The 21,763-nt window shown below is 44.1% G+C and overlaps 6 protein-coding genes across 7 annotated transcripts; 5 read left to right on the plus strand and 1 right to left on the minus strand.

Moving 5' to 3' along the window:
* Window positions 1-7: 7 nt before the first annotated feature.
* On the minus strand, window positions 8-6,155 carry RB195_018809 (uncharacterized protein; the record flags this gene model as incomplete). The annotated part of the gene is made up of 2 exons (XM_064186404.1): window positions 8-184; window positions 5,961-6,155. 2 exons carry the CDS (start codon window positions 6,153-6,155, stop codon window positions 8-10), a joined length of 372 nt encoding a protein of 123 aa, XP_064042285.1.
* On the plus strand, window positions 4,703-4,987 carry RB195_018810 (uncharacterized protein; the record flags this gene model as incomplete). Its single annotated transcript, XM_064186405.1, has 1 exon — window positions 4,703-4,987. The coding sequence occupies one exon, from the start codon at window positions 4,703-4,705 to the stop codon at window positions 4,985-4,987; it is 285 nt and encodes a 94-aa protein (XP_064042286.1).
* A 4,903-nt stretch (window positions 6,156-11,058) lies between the features above and the next one.
* Window positions 11,059-11,589, plus strand: RB195_018811 (uncharacterized protein; the record flags this gene model as incomplete). Its single annotated transcript, XM_064186406.1, has 1 exon — window positions 11,059-11,589. One exon carries the CDS (start codon window positions 11,059-11,061, stop codon window positions 11,587-11,589), a length of 531 nt encoding a protein of 176 aa, XP_064042287.1.
* Window positions 11,590-11,717: 128 nt separating this feature from the next.
* Window positions 11,718-12,713, plus strand: RB195_018812 (uncharacterized protein; the record flags this gene model as incomplete). Of its 2 annotated transcripts, none has more annotated exons than XM_064186407.1 (1): window positions 11,718-12,713. In XM_064186407.1, one exon carries the CDS (start codon window positions 11,718-11,720, stop codon window positions 12,711-12,713), a length of 996 nt encoding a protein of 331 aa, XP_064042288.1. The 2 variants fall into 2 exon arrangements, with proteins under 2 accessions (XP_064042288.1, XP_064042289.1); XM_064186408.1 differs by having other exon boundaries at window positions 11,895-12,713.
* A 359-nt stretch (window positions 12,714-13,072) lies between these two features.
* Window positions 13,073-13,999, plus strand: RB195_018813 (uncharacterized protein; the record flags this gene model as incomplete). The annotated part of the gene is made up of 1 exon (XM_064186409.1): window positions 13,073-13,999. One exon carries the CDS (start codon window positions 13,073-13,075, stop codon window positions 13,997-13,999), a length of 927 nt encoding a protein of 308 aa, XP_064042290.1.
* A 2,351-nt stretch (window positions 14,000-16,350) lies between these two features.
* Window positions 16,351-21,610, plus strand: RB195_018814 (uncharacterized protein; the record flags this gene model as incomplete). The annotated part of the gene is made up of 3 exons (XM_064186410.1): window positions 16,351-16,386; window positions 20,840-20,916; window positions 21,502-21,610. The coding sequence occupies 3 exons, from the start codon at window positions 16,351-16,353 to the stop codon at window positions 21,608-21,610; spliced, it is 222 nt and encodes a 73-aa protein (XP_064042291.1).
* Window positions 21,611-21,763: the final 153 nt, after the last annotated feature.

A 21,763-nucleotide genomic window follows, 5' to 3' on the forward strand; every position in this document is an offset into this window, starting at 1 on the left:
AATCTCCTTAATATTGATATTGTCCTTCCTTCCTTCCTTTCCCATAACTGCGTTGTAGTTGTTGATGTGAACAACAGACATTGCTGGTGCTGGAGAAATGCCGCCCAGATTCAGCCATGGTTTTGTTTATTTTTGCAGATATCATCACTCGACGCATTTTTTCTATAAGACCATTTCTCTGAAGCTGAAAAGCTTCGAGATTGCTTCGTATTTTTCATGCTCTAGCACGCTTTCTCTTGAGTCTGAGAAACCTCTTTTCGGTACTACTCTGCAAGATAACATAAAGCCACATTTACACATCATGGTCTGAGTGAAGTGTTACCACTACGAAGTGGCCCTGTAGCTTTCCTTTTCGTACTTTTTCTAGTAGTTCTTTGAAGTTCGATAAATTATTGGATTATTTCAGACATTTTTACTCATACCTGAGTTGAGAGGATAACTAAATTCAGTTAATTTTTACTAATAATGTTCCTAATTCTGTGCCAATGTAAATGAGAGGAATGTGAAGGCACTGGTCTCATGCGATAATAGAAAACTATATATAGTCTCCATGAAACTTATTGATTGATCGCACCTATCCGCGCGTGGATAGAATGCAATGCGTTACGGATACGATCATAGGCGGCTCCATCCACTGCATCGAGGTCGACATTGCTTGACACAGCTCTGCTAAAAAAAAAAAAAAACGAGAGAGGGGAGTAATGATAAGAATTTCTGTTTTCTTGTTATGCCAACGAGGTTTAGGTGAAACTTTTTTATTGGCCTAACGTTTCGACAAACTCGTCTTTTTTAACTCGTCTTCCATGCCTTCCTAGCAGATATTTCTTTCTCGTGTGCTAGTAATAGTACATTTTATTTCATACTCACTTCCATCATGCTTATCATTTTTGTGGCGCCCTAACGGTGTCATCGAACTCCCTCGCCTTTTACCAGCCAAATGTTCCTTGATACGCACGTTCAGCATCCTTTCAGTTTCTCCAATATAAATGGCGTTGCACGTTAGACATTCTATTTGGCAAATAACTCCGATGTTCGCGCAATCACCGGCCTTACCGAATGGACAAACCACGCAACATTCTGACACGCACTGCCTATCGTAGAATCTATTGCGGACTAACTGTCGCTTGATGCTGTCTTTCGGGATGTTCACCAACACAACATCATGATGCAGTTGTGCTCGCAAAAGAGTCCGGTGTATAGCAGCAGTTAAGGAGTCAGAGACGAAGGGGATGCACAAAGGAATTCTACGTTCACGTGGGATCCTCACTGTGTTGTTCGTAGTTCGAGATTGGGTGTTAGATTTCAATCTCGAGTAACCGTTTGAACTAGCTATGCTTGTGGCTAGTTTTAGTGATTCCTCCCGTTCTCTATCCCCTGTGCACATTGCTGTTGCTGTTTTGACCATATTTCGGATAATTGCCTTTTTCATGCCATTAGGATGGGCTGACTTTGCGTTTATCAGTATGTTTTTCGAGCTTTCCTTGCGATATCATTTCACACTTGCAATGCCATTGTGTAGTTTTATTTGAGCATTCAAATAAGGTAGCCAACCATCTTTTGTTGTTCTCGGGTGAGTTTTATGTACTGCGATCGTTCATTCAGAATTCTAAAGCATTCGTCCATTTCGGATTGCGTTGATGTCATAATGAAGCAATCATCGATATAACGGCAGTACATCTGTGGAAGACGTTCTATCACTGCTTGTTCTATTCTGCTTATAAAGCAAATGGCAAGAACTGGAGCAAGCCTTTGGCCCATAGCAAGTCCTCTTATTTGAGAGAAATATTTTCTTGACCATTTGAAAATATTGCAGTGGAGGCATTCGTTGATCAGGATCATTATGCGTTGCTTGCTTAGACCAAAGGTTTCTATACCACGGCGTGTCTATCTAGCATTTCAGATAACGCTTGTAACGCCTGTTTGTTTCGAACGTTTGTGTACAAAGAAGTCACGTCAAATGACTCCATGACACAATTTTGTTCAAATCGTTCAAATCTGGCATTTTTTAAGACGTTCAAGGAATTGTGAACTGCTTGATAGATGAGAAGACACTTTTGGTAGTAGTTGACTCGCAATTCTATTTAGAAACCAAGAGATACGGTCTGTTGGTCCTCCTACACAACTTATTATTGGCCTTATTTTATATGTCTCCACTGACATTGAGCGTAGGTTGCTACTTGAAAGCTTATGCGTTTTAACCAGGCTGTAAAAAACGGGACAATTCGGTGTTTCTACTTTTAACCTGCTCAGGAATCTTTCGTTAATCCCAGCAGCCTTACCGGCGCTCATCCAAACATGGTTCAGACGTTTATATTGTGCAGTAAACTTTTTCTGTGACTCGGCGATACTATGATCCATTAAATGCCGTTCCGTTATTTTCCGATCTAGTGTTTGTGGCATAACCACAAACTCTACTTCCTTGCTCACTGAGATACGCAGTGTCCTGTTAGATATTAGTTCTCGAACTTCTCGGAACCCTTGTCATTGATGCCTTGTTAAGTTTCTATGCCGCTGATTTCGGTGTTGGTTGAAAGAGGCTAACACTCCCGCTGATACAATTCTAAACTTTACATCGGCTTCACGAACTGGTTCAGGTTCTTTATAAAAGGTACGAGGGAACGGGACAGGTGGAAGTAGCTTCCTGCTTACAAACGTGGATTGTGGAGTGTTTTCATGTTTGGCCTTGATCCTAAGCTGGTCTCTAAGTCTTTGAAGGCCTCCTACAACTTTACGAAAGACCGCCCCATTTACATTCTGAGCTGTCGAAAATGAGGATCCTACGCTTAAGAAGTACATAGCATTATCGGAAACATGAGTATAATCAATTACTGTGACTCTAGCCGTTCGATCAGTGTTTGTATTTTGATCAGAGCTTATTGGTAGTCGGTGGTCTGTGGATGTATTGTTCTCACAAACAGGGCCGCGCTGCATACTCGAAAGTCTATCGTATTTTGCGCGTAGAGTAGATTTGGCGTTAGACCGGATAATGTCACAGATCGCCCTCGACCCACCCTCAATCTTCTTCCAAATTCGATTTGGTAGAAGACGACGACATGCCTATTCTTTAGCATTACATTTCAACAATGAAGTATGCAATATACGCTGTTTCTCCCTAATTACAACACCTAAGATACAACGATAGAGATGAACAATCTTAGGATGGTTTTTAGGAAGGCAGCATGTCACTCCCAACTTCTTGTTAGAAATGAATCGTGGAATTACATCGGTCGCCTTGCATCGTTGGAGGAAAATAAGTGACTGACGGGTGGATACCACTTTTTGACGAAGCGATAGTGCTTCGCGAACGAGAGGGAAAAATCGTGGCGGTATTGCTGTCCAACAATCTCCAAGTCCTCTCTTCTTGAAACCTCTGCATTTGATAGTGTATTTATGTTTTTCTTGTTACGCCAACCAGGTTTAGGTGAAACTTTTATTGGCCTGACGTTTCGACAAATTCGTCTTTTTCAAATGCCTGAAAATGGTTCGAGGTCTTTGATACCATGCATATCCCATGAAACCCTCCTCTCTCCTCGCTAACCCTCGGTATTGTTCCAAGTACACCACGCAAGACCTTAAAAGGAAAACAACTGACCAGTTTCACCGACTAGCGGGGTTGGTAAACCACCGCGTTTCGCAATAGGTTCTACGTTAGGCAATGCGTGTCAGAATGTTGCGTGGTTTGTCCATTCGGTAAGGCCGGTGACTGCGCGGACATCGGAGTTATTTACCAAATAGAATGCCTAACGTGCAACACCATTTATATGGGAGAAACTGGAAGAATGCTGAACGTGCGTATCAAGGAACATTTGGCTGCTAAAAGGCGAGGGAGTTCGATGACACCGTTAGGGCGCCACAAAAATGATAAGCATGATGGAAATGAGTATGAAATAAAATGTACTATTAGCACACGAGAAAGGAATATCTGCTAGGAAGCTATTGGAAGCATTCTAGATTTCCGTCAGGAATTCGTCCATGAATAACAAAAATGAGTGCTTATCAATTACCAATGACTTCTTGCCGTTCGTAACACTTTGTGAGCTATAAGATTGTCTCACATGCACTTCCTTAACGTTATCCACACACCAGTACTTAAGGATACTGCACAGAGCGTAGATCTCATTCGCCTTGGTGACAATCTTTAAGAACGCGGTGGTTTACCAACCCGCTAGTCGGTGAAACTGGTCAGTTGTTTTCCTTTTAAGGTCTTGCGTGGTGTACTTGGAACAATATCGCGGGTTGGCGAGGAGAGAGGAGGAGTTTAATGGGATATGCATGGTATCAAAGACCTCGAACCATTTTCAGGCCTTTGAAAAAGACGAATTTGTCGAAACGTCAGGCCATTAAAAAAGTTTCACCTAAACCTCGTTGGCATAACAAGAAAACAAAAATACACTATCAAATGCCGAGAATTCAAGAAGAGAGGACTTGGAGACTGATATGAATGTTCCTCAGTTGAGTATCCTGTGAATTAGTTCATTGACTAATAGCTTTTAAATGATCATCGTGGGCTCACTTGTACAACTATGATTGTTACATGCATAGTGGCACTGCTTTCACTAAAAACAGTCGGGCATCTGAGTATACGTCTTGGGAACGTACGAGCTATATAATTTGCACCGTTATATGGCGCAAGTTTCGCAACTATTGCAAAAAGGTGCTGCCGTTCAGCACGTCGCCAAAGCCCCAACTGCATGAAGGTAACATGGAATCTAGTACTAACATCCATTTCGTAACGCTGAACTGCCGATTGTTGTTGAATGAACTCCAACAGGCCGCTCTGTCCAGACTGCTGCGACATCTGCTTGCGCCGTTTGTTACATTGCAGGAAATGCGGGAGGACGTCCCGATCAGCAGTAACAACTACACCATATATTGCGGCGATCCTGATGAGAAGAAAGTAGGAGGTTGTGCGGTAGCTGTGAGAAACGACTACAATATCCTGGTGGAGGGATTTGGCTCAACGTCGTCAAGAAGTGCCTTTGTATAAATTCGGGACCGCAGAGAACACAAATTCTGGATCGTAGGTGCACATAAACCTACGGGAACCGCTGGGGACAACAGTTAGGACGCATTCTATGATGAACTGAATGCGTTGATGCCTGGAACATTGAGCCGGCGGGTGGTCATTGTCGGCGTTGTGTTGAAGTTAAGGTTGCAGAAGAGAAGTTGAGGATTTCAACTTCAACAAAGCTCGACTTGGCAGGTCTGAAAGGAATTTCTTTCTGCATTCATAGTTGAAACTATGAATTCAGAAAGAAATTCCGCCAACGGGTATGCATAAATATTGGAGAACGGACTAAAAGCAGCTTGAGGACGACGCCGACTCGGGTGCTTGTAAAGAGGGTCCCAGCGGAATTTCCAGCATGCCCCGGTTATGCCTCGTCAGAGCAATTAGCGATGGTGCGTATCCTAAAGAGATTCACTTTCGTTGGCATCTAAATAGCTGACTCTGCTTACTTACCGCTAATCATACGCTGCATCACCGGTTAGGATATAATTCGTTATCTACTAAATTGTTTTGGAGAATAAAACATATCCACTGCAAATTTGCGATGTGAGGTGAACTTGTAATCGTACCAGAAGCAAGAGAAAAATATGCAAAGAAGAGTGGTGTGAGTGGTCCTCAGGTGAAATATGAGATAAGGATGTATCTAAAAACTTCAAATTACTTACATAAGAATTTTCGTTAAAACGGAACATTCCAGCTTTAAAAAGTAACGATAATTAGAATTATCGTTATCCTGTAACCCCCAAGCTTTTTTAGCCTAATCTATTTCCGGACAGAGGGTCTTTCTGTACCTCTGACTTCTTCTAACTTAGAGGAAGAAAAAGAGTTTAAATTTGGTAAGATTTCCAGACTTTCTGAAGGTGATACAAAGAAAAACTCACTCGCTTTCTTTATTAGAACACCATACAAAATATCATGTACTTCTATTTAACACTATTATTTTTTGACTTACTCGGTAATTTCGACAGCTCACACCACTCTTCTTTGCATATTTCCTTGTAACTGCCCAGTTCTTTACGTCTCTGCTTCTAGAAGAACATCCAAGACGGTTGTTTGCGTCTTCATGAACGAGTGGAGCATGACCTCGTCGAGGTATGTTCGCGTATCCGCCGACATATCCACTGGGGACGCCATATCTCGGAGGCATTCGCGGAAAATCCACCGGAACCTTCATTACCGTCCCCCCGCCGACCCTCTTACCAGTTGCATCCAGGGCGCTGCAAAGACAACGCTCCAGTTTTGATGCCGAGGAAGAAGTTCGCCTTTGTATGGAGACTGGATCTACGTACAATTCTGTATGAGTCACCTAGCAATCCAAGCCATTCCAGATACAGAATTGTACGTGGATCCAATTCTGTATCTGGAATGGCTTGGATTGCCAGGAGAAGTGTCTGAGATAGTACTCGCCTGTCCTCAACACTGCTAAAGGAGTAGCAGTCGTGGAATCAACCTTACCTTCGCGAGAAGTTATCCGCCACGGATCCCAAGAAGCACCGCGGAATATCTTTGCTGTGTGTAATGTATGATGTTCTGGAACGGATTATCCCAAAGTGATTTAACCATCGCGAAGAAGCAGGGCGTAACGAGCAAGCTGGTTTTCGTCTTGACCGATCCACGACTGACAGATGTTCATTGTCAGGACAGTGATCGAAATGTGGCATTGGCACTCAAAGCCCATGCAGTCAGACTTCCTAGACTTCAAAGCCGCTTTCAATTCTCCTCGCCGAGGCCGTCTTTTCAACGCGCTTCACAAGAGCAGAAGAACGCTGCTGTTCGAACGCCAAGTGGATTTACTTGATCGTTCGAAATGAAAACTGTTGTAAGAGAAGGGGCTGTCGTGGGACCTTTCTTGTTTACCTTTGTCTTCGATGATTTTATGCAAAATCAGTTGAGCAGTGTCCCGTTGATGTGGTTCTTGCACTATTTGGACGCCCCTTGGTCGACCTCGAGTACGCCGTAGTGACGTAGTGATATTCACTTCAAGCATCACAAAGTTGCAACATGTCGACCCTGTATTAAAATTAGCTGTAGTCCGCGGTTTACGACTCCGCCCTCATAAACGTGAGCAGATGTGGGTCTCCGCGAGACCCTCAGCAGGAATTAGGGTGAAGGGACAACCAAAGAACTTGTAGGTTCTGTTATTTGGGTTGGATGCTGAAAAACGACGGGAGCTACGAAAGGGATATTCAGCAAAAAGATGCGCTGAGGCCATTTCTGTGTTCAACTTCTTAACGAAGTGCCCCTGGTCGATCCCCATCGCCAAAGAAGTCAAGCTACGAGTCTACCTATCCGCGGTTCGCCCCATCATGATGTACGGATCGGATTCTTTGCCAGCGGTCGACGGCAACGAAGAACACCGAACTGCACGGAAAGAAACTTGTTTATACTGATAGTTGGCCACTTTCCGCCAATGGTGTGCCATAACGAAGAACTTTACTCAGGAGTGGAGGTTCTCTACGGTTGCCGCAGAAAACCTTTGCTTTCCTGGTCTCATTGTAAGGAGAACATCGGATCGCCCTGTCCAAGTTGCCTTGAAGATGTTCTCAGACCCAAACTGGAGGAGGCCATCTGGTCGTAAAAGAAAGTTCTGGACGTAAGTGGTGAAGGAAGACCTGAAGAAACTTCGCAATGACAGCAAGTTTAGGGGAGGCGTAAATTTTTGCAGGATATGGAACAGCGACGGATGGATAGTTCTTTGTGAGGTCTTGCGGAAGTTCGAACTGCACGAGGTCAAACATGTTCATTGACGGCTCACCTCATAAATCCCATTAGGCCACAATATCCTCCCGCGGTAAACCAGTCATTATTATTGGTTTTTTAAATTGAGCCAGACACGGGGTTGTTACAATCCTTTATTCGTAGCTACCGCTTCGGCAATACGCCTTCTTCAGAGCCTGAAAGGGTGAACGTGATTAATCCGATCAAACGCCTTATCCGCCCAACTAAGAAAGACCTACGTTTACTGTTGGGCCTCATAGTTATCAGTAGAAGAGAACATCGCACCTTAGGATCAGCTCATTATCCTGCCATTGCTAGATACCTGTTGTGAGGTGACTAGCGCAATCAAATATCAGCCTTAAACAGAGCGCGAGTTCTCGCGTAATGCAGAAACATTCCTCTTTGCGATTCATCTTTGGGCACTTGAAGTGGATCCAAAAAGATTCCAGAGCCTAGCGCGCCGCAATACTAGGTTCGCACAGCAAAATCGTGATCTTAACTTCAAAATCTTCTCCGTCATGACGCCGCACCCTATGACCACCTAATGCAGTGGAGTCACATGACTTCCTTTTGCCGTCGAGGTGTTCTTTGCTTCGAATACATTGTGGTCTAGCTGTTTCTTCTATGTATTCGTCGCCACGCTGCACACAGAAAATCGTATAAACAACACATGATTTCATGCAATCACTTTCGTTGTTATTTTGGCATTTTGCACTTCGGTGTATGCAAATACGTAAATATATAAGTGATTGCGAATGTGCATTTGCCTAAGGTTACTAAGAGGGAGCTCCACGATGGCAACAGATTCTTCAAGATTAGCTTTCCTCAGACATCGCCGGATAGCGGCGCTAACCTCATCGGAAATAAACGGTACGCAAAAGGGTACTTTTCCCATACCAGATTTGTTTCGGGTTAGTGGTCTTTTTCTGATAGGCCGCATAGATGTGTAGCCGTTACCGACCGCAATTTTCCTAGCATGCTTGATAGATTCTCGTCTTTCCTCTTTTCCAATGCAAACGGAGGTGACCATGCGAAACATATTTCGTACTACTGAATTTGTGTGGGATGAGCAGAAAGAAAGTGAACTAAGATATTCTTATTACTGGGTTTGCGGTACCACTTTGTCCTGTGCGTTCTGTTTGAGATATGCACTTGGACGTTGAGGAAGGGTAACCATTCTCCTTTAGGCTTATCCCGAGTGAACTTTATATACTCTGACTGCTCATTTAAAATCTTGAAGCAGTTGTCTATCTCTGCTTGAGACGAACAAACAAGGAAACAGTCACCTATATATCGGCAATAAAGCAAATGTCGTGTTTCCCAAATAGGTGCCTCAATTTCAGCCATGAAAGCAATGGCGAGCGCTGGCGCTAACCGTTGTCCCATGGAAAGACCCCTGATTTGCGCAAAATAGTTGCCCGACCATCTGCATTTGCATTTGAGACATTCCCTGAGAACAACCATCAACTGGTCCACGGAAAAGCCATACAGGTTTATTGAGCTCTGGTGTTCAGTTAAAAGCTCAAAAACTGCCTGCATAGCCGAGTCGTTGGAGACGTTCATGCACAATGCAGTAAAATCGAAAGACTCCATCACACATGAGTTATTAATATGCATGTTCTTTGGGTGATCCAAAAACTTGAGTGTTCATAAGGTGGGCTGGTACGAATTTCAGCAGCTGCACCAGCGCTACGTTTAGGAACCAATCCTATCGATCGATCCTGTCTGTGGGGCCTTTTACGCAGCTTATGATAAGTCTTACCTTGGACGTTGAAGGATCTTCAGAGGCAAGTTCACTATGAGAGTTCAGCTTGTGAGTTTTTATTAGAAGGTACAAGACAGAACACACAGGTAACTCTGTTTTAAGCGGGGTTGCAGTCGAGGGTGGTAAATGTGTTAATTTACTACTACTCATCCATATCCTATTGAGTCGGCGGTGTTGCGCTAAAGATTCTTCGACAGTGGAAGAGCGATAGAGAGCTGTCTTGGAGGTGACATAATGTGAGGGCGTCGTCTAGATGACGAGGAATGACTACAAATTTCCCTTTGTCACTAGTAGGTAATCTGATAGTTTTATACGTAACAAGCTCATGAACTTCCCTAATGCCTAAGCACTGTTCATGTGTGATGTTTGGTTGACACTTTCTCCGTCTGTAGGGATCTAAAACGTTGAATGGTTCATTTGCAAAAAGACGGGAACTAATATCAACCACGGCGTTAGGTTCCTGTTGTTTAAAGGTGTCACCCCACGAATCTGAGGCGGTACGCATTTCAGGTGGAGTATTCGTATCCTGCATAGTAGATTATGGAGAGGGGTGTGATTCCGTCCATTTCTTCCTAATGACCGTAATAAACGGCCCGGAAGATGCTGGGCGTGCACACGGCTGGCGCGCTCCAATCTAACCTGTTACAGAAAATAGCGCGCCGGATCGCTCGAAGCCGTATCTTGCGGGCCGTTTTTTACGGCAATTAGTAAGAAATGGATAGAATCACCCTTCTCTTCATAATCTACGATCCCGTATACGAATACTCCACCTGAAATCGGCACCACCTCAGGATCATGGGGTGATGCCTTAAAAAAAAGTACCTAGGAAGGGTATAAGCCGATGCCCTTCAGACTGCTGTTGGGCAGTCTCAGTGGTATTTAACTTTGCTTTTTGACGGAGACGATCTTGAAGTTCTTGTAGATTGCATGCGATTTCGCGCGGAACCGCGAAATAGATAGAAATGGGTTGAGATGGTGAGAAACTGGGTCCTAATTCCAGCGCTGATTGCATGTTCTTTGTTGAATCTGTTGCCATCGTGAAGCTTCCCCCAGTAACGTTAGACAAATGCTCATTCGCAATCGCCTGTATGATCGTATTTGCATACACCGAAGTGCACCATATGCCCGGATAACAACGAGGGTGATTGTATGAGTTCATGTGTTGTTTATACAATTTCCTGTGTGCAGCGTGGTGATCCTCCACAACGGTTTACCGCCTCATAGTGGCGTGGAGGTGACACTGGGCGTCGAACTGCGATGCACAGCGGAGGTTCGTCCTCCGGCAGGGTCTCCCAAGCTGAGAAGGAGTTCGATACATCCGACATTCCGACTTCTCGGAATCGGAAGCCTAGCTAAGAGTAAACCACTGCTAAGATTCACCACCGTCTTGGCAAAATGTCGCAAGGTGGTTCCCTGATCCATATAGGTTGAGCGACGACCTGTGGTGAAAGCTAAACTCGCCGTGTCATGTCTGCTTAATTTGGGGAAAAGTCTTTTTGCCACTCCAGCATATACACTGCCTCGGTACCCTGCACACTGGGCCCTGCCGTCTCAGACGTCAGACGGTATGGCAACCGGTGAGAGGCGATCAAATCTCAGGTTGCTCAGGACGTCATTGATTCTGGACCAAGGCGACACACGCACGACTCGCCATGGAGACTGTCTCAGACTGTGTACTTACAACGCGAGAACAGTTTCCACAGACGCCGACCTGCATGCCCTTCTCGGAGCTGCAGAGCGTATCAAATTTCACGTGATTGCTCTGCAGGAGACCAAGTGCAGAAGGAGCGACGTACGACAGATGAATGACGGTACACTCGTCATTCGTGGAGAGAAGGTTCCGTCGCGAAATGTAGGCGGTGTTGGTTTCGTTGTGCACCCATTTGTCGTCCATCTCGTCGATTCTCACGAGATCCTGTCACCTCGTCTGGCCATTCTTCTCCTCCGCCCTCTGCGCCAAAAATCCATCAGTATCATCAACTGCTACTCACCAACACCAGCAGCTGATGAATCCGAATTGGACGCGTTTTACGAGGAGCTGAAGCACTCCGCAATGAGAAGTCCTTCTACAAATTCGTTGTCGAAGACTTCAACGTAAAACTAGGAAAGGCCACAGAAGAGGAATGCAGGATTGAAAGATTTGGACTAGGGGATCGGAATGAAAATGGCAATCGTCTCGCCGGGCTGTTGTCCGCCGCTCGCCTCTTTCATGGGAACTCTCTTTTCATGAAAAAAGATCAACGTCGGTGGACATGGGAATCGCCCAATGGCGCGATTCGTGCGGAGATCGACCACATACTCACCAACCGGAGGTGGTGTCTACTTGACGTCTCAATAGTACCATCCTTTTGTAGTGGTTCTGATCATCGTCTCCTTCATGCGAAAATACGGCTTAGCCACACGATGGAAAAGAACATTTGCTATCGGCAACGAAGAAGAAAAGAAGTCGTCTACGACGATTGCGTACTCGAGGACTCCCTATCCCAAGGTGACTGGCACATCGAGGAGGACCCAAACGTGGACTACGAGATGCTGCTCAGAGGATTACGAGCCTGTGCTGAACGTGCCTCGAAGCCGCGCACGACAAACTTGGATCGAATTTCGAAGACCACCAAGGAATTGTTAGGAAGAAGAAGGGCTTTGACGCTTGATCCGAATGCATCGCACATTGAGCGGTTAGTAGCAAACACTAGCTGCAGAAAAGCGTTGCAGGTGGATCTTTTGAAGTACAGGCAGAAGAAGATTCTAGAAGCAGCACAAAGAAGAACGAGTCTGAAGAAGTGCCGCAGGGATCTCCGCGAATATAATATTCCGCTAGCAACCTTGCTGAGCGAAGACGGGACTCGCACGTCTTCTCGTCGTGAGATGGAAATCATTACGGAGAGGTTCTACTCGAACCTTTTCCGTTCATCAACTCCTGTGTCAAGCCCAATCATCCCCACTGGCGAAGCTCCACCACGGATTCTCCCTTCGGAAGTACGAGTCGCTATCAAGAGCATGAAACCTGGCACAGCCCCCGGACCTGATTTTATATCAGCAGACTTTCTTCGGGCTGGTGGCCATCCGCTTCATGTAATCTTAACAGCGCACATGACATCCTATCTTCAGAAAGAAAGGATCCCAGACCAGTGGAAGACCTCGCGAACCGTTCTTATCCATAAGAAAGGTGACCGAGAGGACCTTCGGAACTACCGTCCGATATGCTTGCTGAGCGTGTTATAGAAAGTATTCACCAAGATCATCCTCACGCGCATATCTAGGACGCTGGATGAAGTCCAGCCTCAAGAACAAGCTGGATTCCGCCAGGGGTTCAGCTGCTTGGACCACATCCAGACGTGTGTAGAGTCATAGAGGTTTGCCGGGAATACCGCCTGCCCCTTGTTCTAACCTTCGGCGACTATGAGAAAGCCTTTAACAGCGTAGAAACGAATGCAATACTGTCAGCGCTGGTCGATCAAGGTGTGGACGCGTATTATGTGAGGACATTAGCCAACTGCTACGAACAATGCAGGACTAGGATACAGCTTTTCCACCGCCCTCTCACCATACCCATTGGAAAGGGGGTACGACAAGGCGACACTATGTCGCCAAAGCTGTTTACGGCTGCATTGCAATGGATAATGAAATCACTTTCCTGGGAAGAAAGGGGCATACGTGTTGATGGAAGATTTCTCTCGAAGCTTCGTTTCGCGAACGACATCGTTCACTTTTCGAGCAGTACCAATGAAGCAGAAACGATGCTCAACGAATTGAACGAAGCAGGGAAGAGAATAGGACTAAGAATAAACAGAAGGAAGACACGGTTCATGAAGAACGCCTACTGCGAGGACGGAGGAGTACAACTTGAAGGCTCCCAAATCGTGGAAACTTCGTCATACGTATACCTCGGACGTTCTATGAACATGGAAAACGACTTGAAGGAAGAACTGAATAGAAGAATGAGAGCAGCATGGGTAGCATTCGCAGCCGTCAGGGAAGCCACGGACCAGCTGACGGACCAAGATCTTCGTGCCCATCTGTTCGACTCGACAGTTCTTCCAGCGCTCTGTTACGCAGCGGAGACGTGGGTAGACACCGCGGCCACGGCTAGGAAGCTACTTACCACCCACAGAGCCCTTGAGAGATTTCTTCTGAAGTTTAACCGGCGTACACAACACCTAGCCGGTCTTCGCAACTTCGACTTAAGAGGAATGTCCCGTCTTCGCGACCCAGCGGAATATGTATCGAAAGCAAAACATAGATGGGCCGGTCACATCATGAGAAGAATCGACGATAGATGGACTAAAAGAACGCTAGAGTGGATCCCAAGGGACGCTAAACGCCCCCGAGGAAGACCGCCAACAAGATGGAGTGACGTGTTCGCTGCACGGATGGACCAGCTGAGAGCTCAGCTGGATACGGCTCAAGGACCTCGTCAACGTCACTCACGAAGCTTGAGAACATCTTGGATGACAATGGCGAGGGAACGAAACGAGTGGAAGAGATGCTGGGGCCCGCACGTCGAGTGAAGACGGGCCATCTAAGTATCTAAGTATCTAAGCGTGGTGACGAATACATAGAAGAAACAGCTAGACCACAATGTATGCGAAGCAAAGAACACCTCGACGGCAAATGGAAGTCATGTGACTCCACTGCATTAGGTGGTCATAGGGTGCGGCGTCATGACGGAGAAGATTTTGAAGTTAAGATCATGATTTTGCTGTGCGAACCTAGTATTGCGGCGCGCTAGGCTCTGGAATCTTTTTGGATCCACTTCAAGTGTCCAAAGATGAATCGCAAAGAGGAATGTCTCTGCATTACGCGAGAACTCGCGCTCTGTTTAAGGCTGATATTTGATTGCGCTAGTCACCTCACAACAGGTATCTAGCAATGGCAGGATAATGAGCTGATCCTAAAGTGCGATGTTCTCTTCTACTGATAGCTATGAGGCCCAACAGCAAAGGTAGGTCTTTTTTTGTTGGGCGGATGAAACGTTTGATCGGATTAATCACGTTCGATTTCACCCTTTCAGACTCTGAAGAAGGCGATATTGCAAAAGCGTTAGCCACGAATAAAGGATTGTAACAACCTCGCGTCTGACTCGAAAAAATTAATTATTGAAACATCAACATGCCGAGGTTTATCGAAAGTCGCATGTGGAGTCATTATTATATTTTATCATATTACTAGCCTGAACGTCCTGTTAAAGCCGGACTTCAGGCTTTTTTTTTGCTGTTCGCTTCGCTCGCCTTCATCGATCAATGAATAATAACAGTAGCGACATTTTTGTAAAATTAGATTTGCCTTTTTCTATCAACTCTTCCTTTTTTTAACCCGAACGAAAATTTAAGCAGATGATGATGATAGATGAAAGATATCCCCTAAACGCTTAGTTCTATATTTGGAGAATATTTATGTTTCTCTCAAACCTTCACAATTTGGAAACATCATTTCAAGTAGTTCGAGTTCTCTTCGTTCTCAGCTATTAGCAAAGAATGATGTGCTAACATAAAGACGTGAATATCGCTATCGTAGTGATAAAAATAAAGTTCTACGTCAGATCGCGTAAACTGTTGGCTACTATGTATTGCATTTAAGCAGCCGTTCGTACGTGCGTTTCCTTTTTTGAAGAAAGGATATTGGCAGCATCAAAAGTAAGCTGGGAAATAGATATCCGAAGGAACCGTAGAAACGCATTCTACCGCGCTGGGACTCCCGCGCACCAATCCGCAGTGGAACCCATTTCTCCGCACTCTATACATAGCTTCCTAGTACCATTCCGACCCCGTGGGACCCGTCTCACCCCATTTTACAGTTATTTGGTTTCGGCGCCATAGTATTCGTCTCCCTCTCCTTTTGGAATTTCTTGACTGAGACACACAAATGCACAGACGCACACACGTGAGTGAATAAGCCCGTTATTATATAGCATGATAGTTTGCAAATTTGGGATGTATACATTCACATAAAAGTTTATTTATCCCCTCACTAACATATGAGAGAAACTAACTTGCCTTATCAAAGACAACAGACATTCCTTTCTGGCTTTGAACAATGATGAAGAGGTAGGTACACTTATCAGGGGCGTGGCGATGGTTGGGCACCTCACCGATGCACAGTTTTGAATCATTATGGAGTGTTTTCGTGACACACAGACAAACACACACACACACACACACACACACACACACACACACACACACACACACACACACACACACACACACACACACACACACACACACACACACACACACACACACACACACACACACACACACACACACACACACACACACACACACACACACACACACACACACACACACACACACACACACACACACACACACACACACACACACACACACACACACACACACACACACACACACACACACACACACACACACACACACACACACACACACACACACACACACACACACACACACACACACACACACACACACACACACACACACACACACACACACACACACACACACACACACACACACACACACACACACACACACACACACACACACACACACACAAAAAAAAAAAAAAAAAAAAAAAAAAAAACACACACACACACACACACACACACACACACACACACACACACACACACACACACACACACACACACACACACACACACACACACACACACACACACACACACACACACACACACACACACACACACACACACACACGGACTAAGCGCGTTATTATATAGCATGATTATTGTTTCAGTATATTATTTGTTGCCAGTAAGACTGTTTACCTGTCTGAGTCGTCATCGTAATAAGGTTCCAGCTTTGAAAAGCGTCTCAAATGAGACATTGAATGACAAATTGAACCAACAAGGATGAAGAGCAATAACAACAGAAGATTCATATCACAGGTACGGACCATAAGTCGCGATAATCACGGTGACTGGTCTAAAATACGAATCACAGCGTAAATTGGCTTTATGACGTCAACAAGATTAAAGAGTAGCAATTTAAAAGGGGCCAAACGTTCTCCGGGATTTGAGGAAGAATGTGAGGGACGCAGATTTGCATTTCGGACCTAGTAGTGACACTGCCGCTGTCGCTAAGAATGGCAGATTTAATCTCTGAACGAGAAATGCTTTCTTTGGAACTACGTTGTCGTTCCATTGGGGCTCAACATAAAAAAAGACGGGTACATGATCTTCCGATGCCAGCAATGTTAAAGGTGACGATAGATTTTATGCTCTGATTTATAATTTACTCTGCATATTCACACGTCTCCTATTTTTTACGACTATTTACCTTAAATACGCTTTTTGTCAGAACCCTTGAAACTCAAAATTCGTTGGTGGTCTTTTTTGATTCGCCTTCACGAGTATGCTTATCATCTGTATGTGATGGCCCCATGTATATGTGATGTGCTGAAATTAATTAGGCAATCGGGTTTAGTCTTGGGTAACATGCAAGCTGTAAGGCTTTATACAACTTCTAAGGCTAGGCAGAGACTGCAATCGCATTGACAGCACACCGCCACGGCTTTTGTCAATAAACATTATATAGGCAAATTTTGCCGAGTGACGTCATCCAAATCGATATTTGCCCTAACTTCTTGGTGGTTTTTCCAGACGGGAAATGCAGGACGAAATCTTGACACACACACCCGTCACAGATAGATAGCTCACTACAAGAATTAAAAGTTTGTCAGTGTGTGGATTTTTCCCTCTGACTACGGACTGATTACGGATGTTCAACAGTTCGATCTCCGGCAGAATCCTTGATCTCCAGCATCCCCGGCGATCTTCGGAGGGGCGCAATGGTGGCACCTTGCAATAGAGGACTCGTAAGGAACGGCATTTCGAAGCCGTCTGTTTACAGTAACGCAGGGAGAGATAAACGGAACCAACCTTGTATTCATAATCTACGACCCGGTATAGGTATACTCCCACAAAAATCCATACCACGTCAGATTCTTGGGATGATGCCTTCAGGTTAGAAAAAGTTAGAAATATGCCAACTATAGAAAGGGAGAAAGGAAAGGAAAAGTTAGGAAATTGGAAGCACCGAAAATAGACAAAATCTGTCTCTATAACAGTATCAAGTTGTGTTGCATGAAATTTACTATGAACCTCTTTTAACAGCAGCACATGGGACCCATTTTGCAGTAATTTCATTCCTATCTCCAACTGTAGATGCCTTTTTTCGCTTAGCAATGGCATCGAAATTAGTATTTTTGATTGATAATATGAAAGTTTGATTGTGTACTACTTTCTTAAGCAGAACCAAGATTGTTATTGATCTTTATTCTGGCTAACGTTTCGGCGTCGTCGCCTTCTTCAGAGCCTGGAGAAATCAAAGACATGTGTAATCTACTCTCTCAGACGCCTCGTTATCCCACAAGATATGATTTAGCAAACAGATTACTTAAGAGCAACGTGAGAAAAGCAGACCAGCGCTCACCTTGATAGTCACGAAATCGTGATGTTAGCGGACCACCAGTTTTGAGAGTTGCGCCGCTAGTATTAACTAGTAACGATGCCCCCGCCTCTGACCCCGTAGGTCAAAACCCGCAAAGGTCCTGATATGGCGCCAGCTCGTTGGTCACAGCGATGCATTCTTCTTTACGATTCATGATAGGACTCGCGCATATGACAGGCTTTGTAAGACACCTAACTACATCGTTTTTACGAATGGGAGGTAGGATGATTGCGTTCTATCGGGGTTATCTATCTAACCGCCTGTCAGTTATGTGGGGCTGAGTACATTGGCGAAACAAGAAGATCACCATGTATCCGCGTCAAGGAGCACCTAGACGGGCTCGTAAAATCAAAAACATCATCCCCTTTAGGTGCTCATCGCAGACGGTGTCATGACAACACCCCTTTCAAGATAGCTGTCACTATCTTAGCACGCGAATCAGACGTTCTAGCGCGAAAAACATTGGAAGCGTTTTATATCACGGCCAAAAGTCCCATCATGAATCGTAAAAAAGAATGCATCGCTGTGACCAACGAGCTGGCGCCATATCAAGACCTTTGCGGGTTTTGACCTAGGAGTCAGGAGCGGGGCACCGTTACTACTTCTAGTAGCGGCACAACTCTAACAAATGGTGGTGCACTAACGTCACGATATCGTGACTATCAAGGTGAGCGCTGGTCTGCTTTTCTGACGTTGCTTTTAAGTAATCTGTTTGCTAAATCATATCTTGTGGGATGACGAGGCGTCTGAGAGAGTAGATTACACGTGTCTTTGATTTTTCCAGGCTCTGAAGAAGGCGACGACGCCGAAACGTTAGCCAGAATAAAGATCAATAATAATCTTGGTTCTGCTTAAGAAAGTAGTACACAATCAAACTCTACGATGCCAAGATTCAAAGAAGGTCGAACTTGGAACTGATAATATGAAAATTCATTGTTGTATAAAAAATCTTCTCATTAAACTCTTAAACGGCAAATGTAAGAAGAGCGTTGAAAAGACCTTTTCGACAAGGAGAGTCGAAGTCCAGAAAAGCTGAGCGCATGCGCTCCTCCTCGCCAGTGCAAGTTTTATAGCTTGTGTGTGCACAGAGCGAATATTCAAGTGCCTGGTTACATCTAGTTTAAAGGCATCACCCCACGAATCTGAGGTGGTGCAGATTTCAGGTGGAGTATTCGTATACGGGATGGGAGACTACGGAGAGGGGGGTGATTCCGTCCATTTCTTCCTAATTGCCGTAAAAAACGGCCCGGAAGATGCGGCGCCGCACAAGACTGGCGCGCTCCAATCGAACCTCTTGTACAAAATGGTGCGCCAAAACGAATGAAGCCGTATCTTCCGGGCCGTTTTTTACGGCAATTAGGAAGAAATGGACGGAATCACCCCCCTCTCCGTAGCCTCCCATCCTATATACGAATACTCCACCTGAAATCTGCACCACCTCAGATTCGTGGGGTGATGCCTTTAAGGCTACTGCGAACAGGTAGCAATCAGACTCGTGTACGTGGCCCCATCAGCAACAACGAACAAAGGAAATTATAATTTTTAGGAAGATTTTATTATAATTAAGTCGAATTTACCTACTGATTATACGGACTGCACTTAACAAGTTAAACAAAAACCTAGCTATAAGAGATTGAATGGATGTCAAGATGGCTAAGGATTTGCTTTGAGTTACGATGAAGGGCAAAATTGTTCCCTCATAGTGACAATACTTTTCAATTCCTCCTAACAGTTAGGCGGTTCCTAGCCATCGCGGTAGCGGCGATGACAACTTCTGCAACTATTTAGCATGGCTACATTGAAATTACGAAACATTTGCGAAAACCTTCCTTTTGTTGTGCCCTTGATTTTGAAAATACTCAGCCTTTTCATCTGTTATTTTAAAGTTAGTACGAACCCTGATATGTAGCTGAAAAAGTCTTGAATCCGCAGAACTTTGCTATGAAGCGACGATTTGCTATTACAATCGAACACGTTTGGAACAGCCTGTGTTGGTAAAGATTTAAAACAGAGCAACGTGAAGAAAGTGAGACGGATCTAATATTGATGTCTTTACACTTTGCAGTGAAACGATGTTTAGAAATATTATGAAATTGTTATGTTGTAAATATGAGAGCAGGGACATGAAAGGGCGGAAATTAATAAAGCATCTATCATAAGAACAGTGAATATGATAGAAGATATGGAAACCTGTTTGCTAACCGATGCTGTCGGAATGCAAGAGAGAATTGGAGTGTTAACTTTCATTTGGGGTACACACACACAACCTTTCATATTTTATAAATAACAGACCGTGAATCCATTCACCCCTTAATATTCTCTCCCTTATTTTCACTTAGGCAAATTCCAAGAGTTTCAGAAGATAAATGTATCTCACAATCATTTGAAGTTGTGGAGAGAGTAGTCAAGGTGATTACGGTTAGATCTAATAATATTCCTACAAAAACAGATTAGCTATTACGCACAGGCGAACTTCCACTCAATAGATTTCATAAGAATCTTCATAAAATAGGAAATATATTCACCATGTAGTGAGGAATAAACGTGTTCAGACAACTACATACATAGTGGAATCATTGCATGGAAATGAGTTTACGGTTCTAATTCACATAATTAATGTGCACGTCGACTCAAACATTTTTACATCGGATTAATGTCTTGCTCGTCATGCCTGAAGCAATTTTATTGCATTTTTCGATGTGTTTAAAAAAAGAAATTATTCCGGACCGAAGTTACAAATATAAAAAAGCTAACTTAAAGGTCAAGGTAAGAAAAAAACTGACAGAATAATTCTTGGTTATTCCAAGGTTTCTTTCTTTTCAATTTGGGTCCCATTTGGCCAAATTTGATAGGTCCAAAGAGACTACAATTTTCAAAATGCATTTATAGGCTGATAATGAGATCGACCAGACCAGCAACGATAGTAGATGTAGTGAGAAAAGTGAAGAAGAGTTTGTGATAACGAGGTCTGATGTACGGCAAAGACTGTCATATTCACACTAGAAACGTTCTTTACGAGAACTCTAATCGTGTAGTTTCCGATTGCTCACGGATTTAACAACTTGACATAGTCTGAATTTGATATAGAATTGGAAGATTGTCCTATTTTGTGCAAACACTCAAAGAGAAAAGTCGAAATGAAGTGTACTGATGACCTCTAGTGACTCTCCAATATTTCTTGTCCAGTAATTCTCAAATAATTTCTGCAACTTTTGTTCAGCTACGCAATAGTCACCTTCAAATCCTACAAAATTCAACCGCTCTAATATTTGCACGTAGGCAAGAAATCGAGAACGTCACGCTAGTTTAAATATGTTCTAGCTAAAACGATAAACTGCAGGTGTTTTTTTCTTCTGAAATTAGATTGAAAAGCTAAAACAAGTGATGCTGTTACGTTTCCAATAACTATGCATTATTCGCAAGGTGTTACGGAACTCGACATTTCTAACAATCTGAGGAGATAATGAAATTCCCACGTCCTCGTTCATTGCATGGAGCATCTCTGATACGAATCCGATACCAAAGGCTGCATTTGCTAGATGTCTGTTCAGATGCTGGGCAAGTGTAGCGCATTTGGTGAGAGGTTCGGCTGAAACTGCAATCATGGTTCAAAAACGACCTTGTGCCGAACAAGCTTTCATCCCTCAAAGATCGATATAAATACAAGATTGTCTGAGAGCATAAAGATATTGAGGTGATATATCGGGTAGCTTCTGCAAGTCATTGTATATATTCAATGTTCATAAACGTCATACTATTCCGAATTAATTTCGAAAACCTAGACACTTTTCAAAGAACTGTTCAGGTCTTATT

Source organism: Necator americanus, chromosome II (genome assembly GCF_031761385.1).
Source record: "Necator americanus strain Aroian chromosome II, whole genome shotgun sequence".
NCBI lineage: Eukaryota > Metazoa > Nematoda > Chromadorea > Rhabditida > Ancylostomatidae > Necator > Necator americanus.